Raw genomic sequence first — 13642 nt, 5'->3', positions numbered from 1 at the left:
GGGGTGCTGAGAGAAACTCTACACCTCTAGTAGGACGGGCAGGGGGCAAAACAACACAGCATCACTACTGGTGTACTGGTGATGCTCATCATCTGTGACCCTGCCAGAGACCCCGCCAAGTACATCACTTTAATCTCTCCGTCCGGGATGAGCAGAGCAGCAGGAGGCTCACAAGTCCACTGCAACTGAGATTAGTGATGCCATCGAGTAAGATGTCGAGTATGCATGGATAGCAGGATGGATGGATAAATAGATGGATGAATGGAATGAATGAAAGAACAGTTCGGCTAATGATGTGGTTTTAGGGTTGTGTGCTTACTGGTTGTTAACAGCTAACGTTAACTAGCTCTCGTCCTGCCGATTTCAACACGAGAGTTGCCATTATGACGCATTCAGGCTCTCCTCAATTCAGTAAAAAATTGTATTGGGAAGAGGTTAATTCTAACATTCTCATGATGTGTCCAGATGTAATCTTGTAAAATGTAGTTTTGGGCAAAAAACTTGAATAAATAAAGATATCTGAAGGAGATGTTTTCACAGCAATATAAAATAGATAATAGAGAGGGAATTATGATCTGTTTAACTTCCTAACAAAAAACAGTATGCCAACAGTAATAAAAGGAGTGCATGTTGAAGTACATGGGATTTATTGTTTTACTTTTGTTTTTTACCGTGGTATCAAATTGGTATCGAGAATCATAGAATTTCACTGGTATTGGTATCGACTATTAAATTTCTGGTATTGTGACATCCCTCCAATGATCATATTACAATATGGACTGCAACACTGACTCTCACAAGTGTAATAACTAAGACCTCAGACAAATATACATATGCAGTATGAAAATGTTTTGATCAGTCTGGTTGCAGACGTTATAACTGGATTAAGCTACTGCAACAGCGTACTTGTATTCATATTCGATATGATGCCAAATTTAGCAATGGCTGGTAGTAGAGTAGGTTCACCTCAATGTGTCAGGAGGCAGCGCTCAGAGACCTGCGCTGAGAAACCACTCGACGCTTGATGAAGAGGCAGTGACTCACTAGCTAATGCTGCTGAAACAGTCACTGTTAAACGATCTGACAAGCTCTATTTTCAATTCTCTGGCTGCTCTAGTCTTTTGCTTTACTAGTGTACCAAAATGACAGAACAGAAATTTCAAATTGTTGTATTCCTGGCTGTCACAATGAGAAGAGCCATTGTTTACTGCTTGTCCTTGGACCCTATCAATTTAGTCCCTGTGTGATATTTAATGAAAATGATATGTTTAGGTGTTTTTTAAGGAATGGGTAAGAAAAAAAGGTGAGTGAAATAAACAATGAGGTTTAAAATGACAAGTGAGTGAGCTGATAGTGATCCAAACTAATGCTTGGATTAAGAGTCTTAAACCACTATATCCTCCCCACCCTTAAGCCCCAAGAAAATAGCCTTGCTGCTGACAAGCATCTATGGAAGCCCACTCTGGGCTTTGTCCCTGGCCGTGAACAGCGCAATGGGCTGCTGACAGGTTCCTCATCAACACAAGCTGCGCTGTTGCAATGACAGGAAGCGTTTGTCTCAATCAGCAGGTTGCTCGGATGAATTCTGTTCTGAGTTGAGCCTTGCGAGCATAGCATTCTCAGTTCCCACACTTCCCTCCCCCCTACTCGCTGACCCTCCATGCCAGGAACAAAACCCTGGGAATGTGAGCTATGCGGCGCTGCAGCTCGGGAGACACCTGTTCAGACAACCAACACAGGGCAAAGCCTCCTACGCTGGGCCTCGTCTGAGCCGCTGCATCCGACCCCGCCCTGACCTTGGCTGCCTATGCTCCATATACACACTCCAGCACTGTGGGCACTGAAAATCAAGCATCTGTTTTCATGTCACAGGCACTCACACAGGCCAACCAAGACTATGTCCATGTGGCAAACCTTTGCAGCCCTTTTGAACACTTTTCCCTTCCTGCATGATGCCTTCAGTCACTTCATTAACCCATTTGTGCCAAAAGACTATATTTAAGGAAAAATGCCACAACACTTGTTGCGATTGGTCAAAAGTCTTGAAATTTGGTATGGACATACATTGGGCGAGTATCTAACAGTACGACTTCAAACTTTTTTAGATCACATGAAAAATCCCACTTTTATCAATGGTCAAAGTCAGGATTTTTGAAAAATAAGGAAAAACGCTAAAATTGTGTTTATTAAATGTTTTCCATATGAAATCTTTTTTTTTTTGTACTTCATATGTGTGCATATCTTTGATGTTCAACTTGTAATGAGCTCATAGATACCAAATACTTGATTGTGCTCCTTGTAATCTTTTTCTTATCATACTATATTTGGTCTTTGGGCGCATAGGACTACTGTTTATTCCAAACATTGTAGAAAATGCCCTAGAATAAGCAGTAAATTGTAGGGATTTTTATTATATTCAGTATACACATTTGACGGCCTCCTATCTACATAGTCCATCTAAATAAAAGTTGCACAAAACTATTATATGACATACAGCATGTGAAAACATTCGCTTGAGGAGCCATTCTCCGTTAGTTTCAATGGATTTCAATGCACTTTAAGGAAATATGTCTGTTTGCTTACAGGCATATTTCCTGTGTAACTTATTAAATGTTTTCCATATGAAATCATTTATTTGCACTGGATATGTGTGCATATCTTTGATAGTATGATATTTCTTATAATACTTTATTTAATCTTTGGGCACATGGGACTACTGTTTTTTCCAAAAATGGTAGAAAATGCCCTAGAAAAAAGAAAAAAACAATAGACCCATGTGCCCAAAGACTAAATATAATGTGATAATAAAAACTCACTTTTCAAAGGAAATTTAGAATTCAAGTTCAGCACATTTACCATGTAAAGTGAGGGCATAATGAAGCCATCACACACTGGTCATGATGCTAAGCTGTTGACCTCATAAACAATTCAAGCCAAAGTAATGAACTGGACTGAAATACTTATAATCAAAGTCTCCTGGGAGAGTCCCCCCTCTGCCCAGCTGGAATACAGACTAAAGGCCTCCCAGCTTGTTCTAGGCAAGATTTAAAAGAAGAACTAGGCTACTCCTAGCGAGAGCAGAGGAGCTGGCCAAAACTGCAGACAAGCCATTGAGGCTTTGGAGTTTACACAGAGAAATGCCGGCTCTCTGGAGTCTCCTCAGTGGCATTCAAATACAAGCAAAGGAAGGTCATTGTCTTTCTCTTTTTTTCACAGCCAGAGCACCATAACAGTGAAGTGATGAGGAGGCCAACAAGAAACAATGGTAAAGAATGATGGCGAATAATGCAGACATTGTACCTGGCAAGCAAGCAGTGAGGTTTCAAATGAATGAAGCTATATACTAGGGCTGTCAATGGATTCAAATATTTAATCACGATTAATTGCATGGTTGTCCACAGTAAATTCCAATTAATCGCAAATTATCACACCTTCAAAATGTAACTTAAAAAGGGAGATTTGTCAAGTATTTAATACTCTTATCAACATGGGACAGTTTTGGGGTACTAATGGATTCTTTAGGTTTTTTAGTTTCATATGATGCCAGTATCTTCACTTTAGCTTTAAAATTGAGCCCGCTAACCTAAAAATTGCGTTAATGCCTTAAAGAAATTAGGGGCGTTAAAACAATTTTGCGTAAACGCGTTATCGCGTTAACTTTGACAGCTCTACTTTATACACTAGGTCTAAATGGAACGCTTTGAAAGCAATACGCCGAGTAACAAGGAATACAGCTCTGCAGTTTCTTGGTTCATTCATTTTAGCTGTAAAGATGCTCCTCTAACCTACAAGTGGTTTAACATCTGAATTAACTTATTTTTCCAGTGCCTAAACATCAAGCACTGCACTTTTGCGTGAATGATGACCATGTGTGCATTCAAGAAGTATGCAGACTCTGTCGAGGGGAACAAATGACTCAATGCATAATAATGGCATTTCCATTTTCAAGAAATTGCTACTGACATCTTGGGTCTCTGTGGATTTTTTACCACATCAGGAAGCAGATGATATCGTGGCTTTTGAGAGTGTTGTTAAGCAGTTTTCAAGTAAAGATACACAAGGGTCTCTCAAGTGACAAGGGCTTATTCACATCATGGAGTACCCTCAAGCGACAATGGTTTAGGAAAGAATGGTGCAAGACAAAAAACACATGGCGTCCCCTATCATTATAATATACAAATCGAAATTATGCAAAACAAATGTCTGAGTTGTGGATGTGTTGGAAGCTGGCCAAGTGCTGAGTCTCCCAGTGAGGCTGCCAGCTCAGAGAGGCTTGGCGATGTCAGCCCGTGACAAGCTCCGTGTCACCACACATGACTTCGCCGGGGGCACAAGGGCTCGTAGATTCGTGAGCCTGGTTTGATAGCTCAGGGCTTATGCCCTTTTCTATCCATAGGCAATCATTGGAGGGAGGAGAGAGGAGATGGAGGAGGAGCCCAGTTGGTGTTGAGGCAGCATGGCCCATTCCCAGCCAGTTAAGGAGTTGTTGTTTTTTTCCTTTCTTTTCCTCATAACAAAGTAAAATAAAACGAAATATGGATAAAACTAGATGGAGAGAAAAATAAATTAAAGAAAAAAAGAAAGAAAGAAATAAAGAAATAAAGAAAACTTTAAAAAAGCCAAATAACTGGGCAAGATCAATATCATGTGACTGTGTACAGTGTGTGCGCTTGAGAGCTGTCAGTCAGGGTGCAAATCAAATTAAGGCAAGATCAAATAAAGTAAGAATAAATATAAATAGGTAGATAGATAGAATTAAAAAGAATGATGGATAAAAGGATGGTGTTTAATAGGGTGATGGATAAAAAAATGATGATGTTTTAAAAGAGAATGATGATTACAAGGGCTCTGTATACCCTCTGGCCATGATGCTACACATGGCAAAGTGTACTTCCTGGAGAGCAGGAGGAGGAGGAGGAACTTTAGGGTGTGTGTGTGTGTTTTGTGGAAGTTGAGGGTTGTGACACGAGGAAATTGTCATTATAATATAATGTTACCATACCTAGAGTCTAGACTATTTATTTCCTTTTGTTTTCAAGGCTAAACTGGGGCTGTAATAAGAGGTTAGTGTAGTTTCTGTACTTATAACTATAGACACTTATCATTGTAATTCCGTCACATTGTGCTACACTAAAGCTACGTTCACTGACCCACGGAAACATTCCTCAAGATGTCAGGTGTAACTCCATTAAAACAGAAAGCAACTAAAAAGTCACATTTTAGTACAGAATTAAAACATTTGAGTGTCCAGGGTTAGTTTTTAGGTCAAGTAAAAGCTGTTTTATAGCCTGGATATACTCCCAGAGGTTTACTTTAATAGTATGCACCTAGCTAACTTACTTACACAAACCATGTCTAGTAACATTGCTCTATCATTAGGTCATCCACTTGACTATAGTGAAGGCAAGTTGTTTAGCTGGATGCATAATATGTTGGTACTCACTTTGCATCGGAGGTTGGTGTTGAATGGTTTCTTGCTGCTACTCCAAAAGGTTCCTTTCGAAAAGCAAAAACTTTCCAGTTGTTTTATTCTCCCACTTTTAGAAACCGCGTTTTAACGCATCCCGTGCTCTCTGGATATCTAGTGAACACAAACCTTTCAATATGTGACGCCTCGGCGGTGCCACTCTCTCTCTCCCAAGACAGATAAAACTGCTCTGTCAAGGCGCTGATTTGGAGACGGTTTTGTGTTATTTAGGCACAACGTTAACGTTAACAAAACTGTTCTGGGATCTGCGCCGTACAGGGGGTTTTACCAAAGAGCCCGCCCACTCACCGCCCAATCTGTTCGCTCATTGGTCAGTGTGCTATTAGGGCGTGGTCAGTGGTTCAGTTCTGTGTTTTGATTGGCTTGTGGTGCTGTCGGTCATCAGCTAACGCCCTCCGTGGTAGATTCGCTTATCCGCCAACAGGAGAAAACAAAACAATCGCACTTGGACAGCGTTTAGAAACAGTGTTCATAGATATATATGAATATTCATAAGCTGCAATTTACAAAACAAAAAAACTGACAATAACCTGATATTTTCAGGTGGAATTTCATTCATTCATTCTCACTGTGCAATATCATTTTCCACTTGTGCAATTTTGTTAATATTCTGTTTATTGTCAATACTGTATATACTGCTCCTATTTTTACACTTCCTTCTATTTAAATGGTTCATATTTTGTCACACTTTGTTTAGCTCTTTTTTTTACTGTGTTAGCTGATGCATCTGTTTTTTTGCACTATCCCCTTTGCTGCTGTACACTGCAAATTTCCCCACTGCGGGACTAATAAAGGAATAGCTTATAATATCTTATCTTATCTTCTTGTGAATTGCTATTATATTATTAAACATAGGCTATTTTCTTTCAATTAAATCATTACAAACAAATGCCAGACAATTGCAACATGAATTAGATCTGTGTCAAATTAATATGATTTATTAATTTTGTTTTTAGAAAGCCCCTTATTTTAAACACAAGTCATAATTGCACTTGCACATATGTTGGAGTATCTATCAAACTTTAGTCTATATATCTGCTCGCCACTTGTAAAATCACTGACATCTACAAATATTTTATGCCAAAGATATTTTTGCATTGAGTTTTTTTTTTTTTATGCACCCATGTACTGCTTATTATGTAATGTGTTTTTTTTATGTTTTGTCAGTTTTTATAGCCTAGTCCTGAGAGAAACAATATTTTATTCAGCTGTATTTTCTTTAATAATTGGAATAAAGTGAACTTGTAATAATAATAATAATAATATTAATAATATCAATATTATTATTAATAATAATAATAATAATAATATTGATATTATTAATAATAATAATATCATAATATAATAATAATAATAATTGGGTGAGTTTTGTTGCTTTAATTAATATTAGACATATAGAGAAAAGTTGTTTGATGTCTCCCCCTACAGGTTATCTTCAGACATAACGCAACAAGTAGTAAAAGACCAGAAAAGACTCTTTGAAAAAGCTTGTGAGCTGATTCTTCTACAAAATGATAAATAAATAAATAAAATAGCTGAGGTTAGATCAGTGTATCTTCAGTCACAGTCAAGTGTGTGTATTCCTACTGAGCACTGGAGGAGGATACTGCCAAAGTTCCTGACAGACTACACCTCTGATGTTGTTGACTATAACCTTCACCACATTTCACATCTGCACTATATCTAATATCTCATATTTCATATTTCTACATATTATCTTGACCTGTTGTACATATTTTCTCTGTTGTATATATTGTATTTTTTATTTTTATTTTTTTTATTATTTATTTATATTCCAAGCACAGTACTAGAGGCAGCAACAAAGCATTTCACTGCACAGTGAAGGGATATGTTGAGTATGTGACAAATAAAATCTTGAAACTGATCCTGAGAAATCGTACACTCATAAACTCTGTTTTTCATTAAATGCAGCAAATAAGTGGACACCTGAAGACAGACAGCATCTTACATTATAGTAAGATTGAGAATACAGATTCACAAAAAGCTATATGTGTGTGTGTGTGTGTCTCTGTCTGTCTGTCTGTGTGTGCACAAGTTCCAGAAATGTGCCAACAATAGAACCCCCCGTTTCGTGCCCCTTTGTCCCCACATTAAAGTGTGTTGTGTGCCAAAATGCTGAACCGCAGCTTCTTTTGTCCTCAGCCTGGGATATGATGTGGGGTATATTGTCTGGGAACAATGGAGCCCTGCAGCTAACCCTTCTGACAGATACTCACTCTGTCTGAACCATCAATACAACCTGGTCAAAGCCACAAAATGGGAAGAGACTGCGCTGCATGCACACACTGTTTCATTTCAAAGGCCTAAGTGTAGACTTGCAAATAATTATTATACTCCTAGGATGCTTCCCAAAGGGACTTATTTGTGACAGTCTGTTATTATTAGGATATATTTATATCTTTAATGATACATATTTTGTTAAATTTGTATACTGTCCCTCTATAATACTTTACTACTGTTTTATGCCTAATGGTATGTGCAGAACCTTTTTATTTCAGCTGAAGTCAGTGAATACCACAATCAAAATACCAAAATAAAACCATCTTTGTCATTTATAATTAATGTGACAATGGAAATTATGCCCTTCAAAACATTAAATCATTTTGTGGGATAATGTGTGGCTGTAGAAGAACTACTGATGGGAGTACATGTAGTTTTAGAATAGATTTTTTAAAGATTTTACTGCTTGTTTTTAAAGCCTTGAATGAGGATCTCAGGCAAACAAACTCAGTATCTTCCTTTAAATCTCTTCTTAAGACTCACTTTTTGTATTATGGCATTTTCTGTAACTATTGTAACTATTTATATGATTTTATCTTGTTTAGATCTTAAGTTCTGGATGTTACTTGTATCATGTTTCTATTGTAAAGCACTTTGTAAATATGGTTTTGAAAGCTGCTATATAAATAAAGTTATTATTATTATTATTATTAATAATAATATTAATATGTAGGGATTTACTGTTATGATAAATGTTGCTTGCGATGTCAGAGTATGACCACTAGATGTCAGGAGAGAACAAGTCACTGCCTGCTGTAGGCCTTCAATGTAATGGCCTTTATAGTATTATGATATCTACAGCACTTGATTGCAAATGGACTACCTGGGTAATTTATTATCCAACCGTTAAAAATGCGGATATTGTGGACAAAACATTACAATCTATCCAAAGCAGGATCACAAATAAAAGTGTTTACAAGTTCTGGAGACTGCTCCACTCCTCCAGCCCCAGCCAGTAGGTGTCCCGGATGTTGCCATCGGAAGAGGGAGGTGGAGAACGGGGGTTGCAGTTAGGTTGCCAGGTTTGTAAAAAAATACCCACATTTTTCAACCTATCTGATGGATATTTCCCCAAAATACTCAATTCGAGTTATTATGAAAAATGTCATAATCATGACACCTGAGACTAACACTAGAGGATTTTTAATACTCCATTCCTCTATTTTATTGTGTTACAATCCCAGAGTGTAAGATAAGATAAGATAAGATATTCCTTTATTAGTCCCACTGGGGAAATTTGCAGTGTACAGCAGCAAAGGGGATAGTGCAAAAAACAAGATGCATCAGCTAACACAGTAAAAAAGAGCTAAACAAAGTGTAATAATATGAACCATTTAATTAGAAGGAAGTATAAAAATAGGAGCAGTATATACAGTGTTGACAATAAAATACTATTAACAGAATTGCACAAGTGGAAAATGATATTGCACAGTGAGAATGAATGAATGAATTAAAATTCCACCTGAAAATATCAGGTTATTGTCAGTTTTTTGGTGTGTAAGTGGTCTACTGGGAGCAGTGCTGGTTGTGGAGTCTGACAGCTGCAGGAAGGATTATCATATGTGCTAATATTGTAGTAAAAGTAATAATAATAGCTGACAGAAATCAAAATAACATATGTAAACCAACAAGCAACAGCACTTAATGTTGGTTACATATATATAATATGATTACATTTCTCAAGTATCATTGACTTGAGGTCTCTACACTGGCTCCATGTCTCTCTCAGAGAATTGAATTCAAAATACTCCTGCTGGTTTACAAAGCACTAAATGGTTTAGGGCCAAAATAGATTTCTGATCTTCTGCTATGTTATTAACCATCCAGACCTCTCAGGTCATCTGGATCAGGTCTGCATAGTGTCCCCAGAGTCAGAACATGCAGAAGCAGCGTTCAGTTTTTATGCACCAAATATTTGGAACAAGCTCCCAGAAAACTGCAGGAACCGCTCCAACTCTGAGTTCTTTTAAATCAAAGCTTAAAACTGTCCTGTTTGCTGCTGCTGCCTTTTATTAAACCAGATAATGATCTTATACTGCACTATAACTTTTACCATTGTGTGTTATACTCTATTTTAGCTTCAATCCTAGCTTGTTTTTATTTTCTAATCTTTAATGTTTTTATAACTGTTTTAATTATGTCTTAATGTTCTTTTGCACTTTGTTGCAATGTTCTTAAATGTTTATGTAAAGCACTTTGAATTGCCCTGTTGCTGAAATGTGCTATACAAATAAAACTGCCTTGCCTTGCCTATAAAGACTTTATTATACTGGTGGAGTGTCAAAATATCTGGCAACCCTACGCGCAGCTCCACTGCTACGTTTCTCTGGGCAGATAGAGACCAAGGCCTATTAAAGGAGGCTAGATCATATGTCATATATGTAGGGGGTACTACACATGCGCAGTAGAATCTGGCTAGCACTTCAGTTACACTGCGCATGCGTCATACCCCGCCCAAAGCCCCATGTCCTAGCCTCCTTCTATAGCTCTTCATAGAGACACTGTATGTGTGAGTGTGAGATGGACTGAGTGAGAGGGCGCTCTGTGTCGACCAGTGCTGCCGATAGCATTGAAAATACGATTTTAAAGTCGCTAAATCAAGAAGAAAACAACATAATACCGTTAATCAACCTTTCCCCTCCCACTCCAAACACACTAACACGGCATTGATGGTAATGTATGCGAGGAAACAACCGAGACTCGGCGATGGGTAAACATCTTTATACATTTCATCGTTACTTAGCTACGCTTTTTGACAATCCGCCATTTTTATCACTGTGAAACCAAAATAACAAGAGTCTGGAAAACTTGCACTTTTTCATCTGTTGCGGCACTTTCAACTATGTTTTTGACATTTGAAGCTTCATATTCACACGTGTTTTCTCTCTTATATGTTGCAGGTGCGACCGAAGAGATTCTCAGCCCTATCAGGTAACTGTTAGTTAAGCTAACTGTTAGCTTCTAGCTAGCAAATCAGATTAAAATGGACACTCTGGTTCAGGCTTCTGGAAAGCACAACAGGCCTCAGTCAGTGCGGAAAATAAGGTGGAAAAGTACATGGTTTTGTTTTAAATTAACCTCTTAACGCTTGTAAATACTTATATTATCTAGTAATGACAGCATAAGCCTGAATGTATTCGTCGAATGAGGCTGTTTTTGGTGTAAAAGGTAAACGTTACAGGCGGAGTTTCGCTGCTTAGCTCAAAGCTAGCCTTGTTACTGTTAGCTTGCTTCAGTCCGATTAGGGCCTGACCGCAATCTGTCATTTTAAGGATATAGCTAGCTAAGCTCTGGAAACACCCAAGTGCTCCAAATATACACAGCAAAACAACCAATACACAATTAGATTAAAAAATATAGTTGATGAGCAATGACGAAGACGAACACCAGGTTGTTCTGTTTACTTCATCATGATCAGACATTATAAATATGTCAGTATACATAAGTACATTGGTACCACTTGAGAAACTACTACAGCCATACCAGCATAGCTAATGTAGCTGTTAAGTGGCTGTTTAGTAATGTAGCACTAGAAAGAATTGAGAGATTACATTTGCTGCTTTCAAATACATAAATTATTAGCTGATTGAATGCAAATGAATTCCTTAAATATTAAAACTTTGATGCATAAGTACTTTGACAGATATTGTAGTACTGTTGAACAGCCAAACATGGTGTTTAATAAGAGGGTAATACTGGTTTAAAAGACCTTGTGATGGTGATAAAAGGATGACATAATTTTGTATACTAGATTGTAGTGAGGTGTTTGATTTGTGTCTACAGGCTCTCAAATACTCAACCAAGAGCCATTCACGATTAGGGCCTGACCGCAATCTGTCATTTTAAGGATATAGCTAGCTAAGCTCTGGAAACACCCAAGTGCTCCAAATATACACAGCAAAACAACCAATAAACAATTAGATTAAAAAATATAGTTGATGAGCAATGACAATGACGAACAGTAGGTTGTTCTGTTTACTTCATCATGATCGGACATATATAAATATGTCAGTATACATAAGTACATTGGTACCACTTGAGAAACTACTACAGCCATACCAGCTAATATAGCTATTAAGTGGCTATTTAGTGATGTAGCACTAGAAAGAATTGAGAGATTACATTTAGCTGTTCCAAATATACACAGCAAAACAACCAATAAACAATGAAATTAACAAATATAGTTGATGAGCAATGACGATGACGAGGTTGTCAGGTAATACTGTTTACTTCATCATCATCATCAGACATATATAAATATGTCAGTATACATAAGTACATTGGTACCAATTGGGAAACTACTACCAGCATAGCTAATATAGCTATTAAGTGGCTGTTTAGTAATGTAGCACTAGAAAGAATTGAGAGATTACATTTAGCTGTTCCAAATATACACAGCAAAACAACCAATAAACAATGAAATTAACAAATATAGTTGATGAGCAATGACGATGACGAATACTAGGTTGTTCTGTTTACTTCATCATGATCAGAAATTATAAATATGTCAGTATACATAAGTACATTGGTACCAATTGAGAAACTACTACAGCCATACCAGCATAGCTAATATAGCTATTAAGTGGCTATTTAGTAATTTAGCACTGGAAAGAATTGAGAGCTACATTTAGTTGCTTTCAAATCATAAATAATTAGCTGATTGAATATAAATTAATTCCTTAAATATTAAAACTTTGATGCATAAGTACTTTGACAGATATTGTAGTACTGTTGAACAGCCAAACATTGTGTTTGGTACCAATTGAGAAACTACTACAGCCATACCAACATAGCTATTAAGTGGCTATTTAGTAGTGTGGCACTAGAAAGAATTTAGAGATACATTTAGATGCTTTCAAATCATAAATAATTAGCTGATTGAATGCAAATGAATTCCTTAAATATTAAAACTTTGATGCATAATTACTTTGACAGATATTGTAGTACTGTTGAACAGCCAGACATGGTGTTTAATAAGAGGGTAATACTGGTTTAAAAGACGTTGCGATGGTGATAAAAGGATGAAATAGTTTTGTATACTAAATTGTAGTGAGGTGTTTGATTTGTGTCTACAGGCTCTCAAATACTCAACCAAGAGCCATCCAGGAGGGGACCACCGGCATGAAAAGATGCGAGACTCGTCAGATGTCACTCCTCCCTGCAAAATGCTCAGGAGGTCTGACAGCCCTGAAAACAAACACATCGACAGCACAGGGCACAACAAAGCAAAGGCTGTCCATACGCACCGGGCCAGAGACAGGGATGGAGGTGAGACACAGTGGTTATTGAGGCTAAAATGGGTTTTAGATTCAAAACAGATTGTTCACTTAAATGGTTACAGATGATGCTGTCACGTAAGCTGCTTCAACGCTGAAACTCTGCAGCTGTGTGATTTCTTTTTTTCATCATTCAGCCTGCTTTATGCTTATTTATGTTGTGAAATAGTAGGTATTCCAGCTGTTGTAGTTTTGGATCAAACAAGCATAACATGCTTGCACTGATGCACTGATAAACTTTAGTAGCAACCAACCAAATTTAATCAAGCACTTTATTTTAACCGGTTGAGTTAACCATAGCTGTCTGCAATTGATTGTTGTTGCTATAAGTGAAACCACAAACCTAGATGTTTTGTTAATGTGTTAAAATTTTAATGCAGTGCAGTAACATGGCACACTGTTCAAGCATCCAGGCATTGATAGAAAATATCACGTGAGGGGGGAATAAGTGTCTTTTTGCCTTGTTTAGGATTTATATTTGAATTTGTTCAGTAGCCGACTTATTTCACTGACTGTATGTCAGAAGTACATTTTTCAAGGTTTGAATGGATTTTAAGTGATGGAAAGTGGAAACTCA

At 37.4% G+C, this 13642-nt stretch overlaps 2 protein-coding genes across 6 annotated transcripts in view; one reads left to right on the top strand and one right to left on the bottom strand.

The window, feature by feature from the left end:
• mpp7a (MAGUK p55 scaffold protein 7a) overlaps positions 1–5731 on the bottom strand; it is a 166502-nt gene extending 160771 nt beyond the window's left edge. For 2 of the 3 annotated variants that reach the window (XM_074622498.1, XM_074622499.1), the window contains exon 1: positions 5444–5731. The gene's annotated coding sequence lies outside the window, so the exon portion shown is untranslated. The remainder of the gene's footprint in view (positions 1–5443) is intronic. The other variant, XM_074622500.1, reaches the window with a different exon arrangement.
• Positions 5732–10281: 4550 nt separating this feature from the next.
• The window catches only part of waca (WW domain containing adaptor with coiled-coil a), a 29067-nt gene continuing 25706 nt past the window's right edge, over positions 10282–13642 (top strand). Inside the window, exons 1-3 of one of the 3 annotated variants that reach the window (XM_074621290.1) lie at positions 10282–10499; positions 10690–10720; positions 12865–13057. In XM_074621290.1, the coding sequence (XP_074477391.1) occupies positions 10459–10499; positions 10690–10720; positions 12865–13057 (265 nt within the window). In that variant the 5' untranslated portion in view covers positions 10282–10458. The remainder of the gene's footprint in view (positions 10500–10689; positions 10721–12864; positions 13058–13642) is intronic. The other 2 variants (XM_074621289.1, XM_074621291.1) reach the window with 2 other exon arrangements.

This window comes from Sebastes fasciatus, chromosome 21 (genome assembly GCF_043250625.1).
Source record: "Sebastes fasciatus isolate fSebFas1 chromosome 21, fSebFas1.pri, whole genome shotgun sequence".
In the NCBI taxonomy this organism is placed as follows: Eukaryota; Metazoa; Chordata; class Actinopteri; order Perciformes; family Sebastidae; genus Sebastes; species Sebastes fasciatus.
Note: the sequence above shows the minus strand (reverse complement) of the source record. Positions and strands in the feature narration are given on the sequence as shown.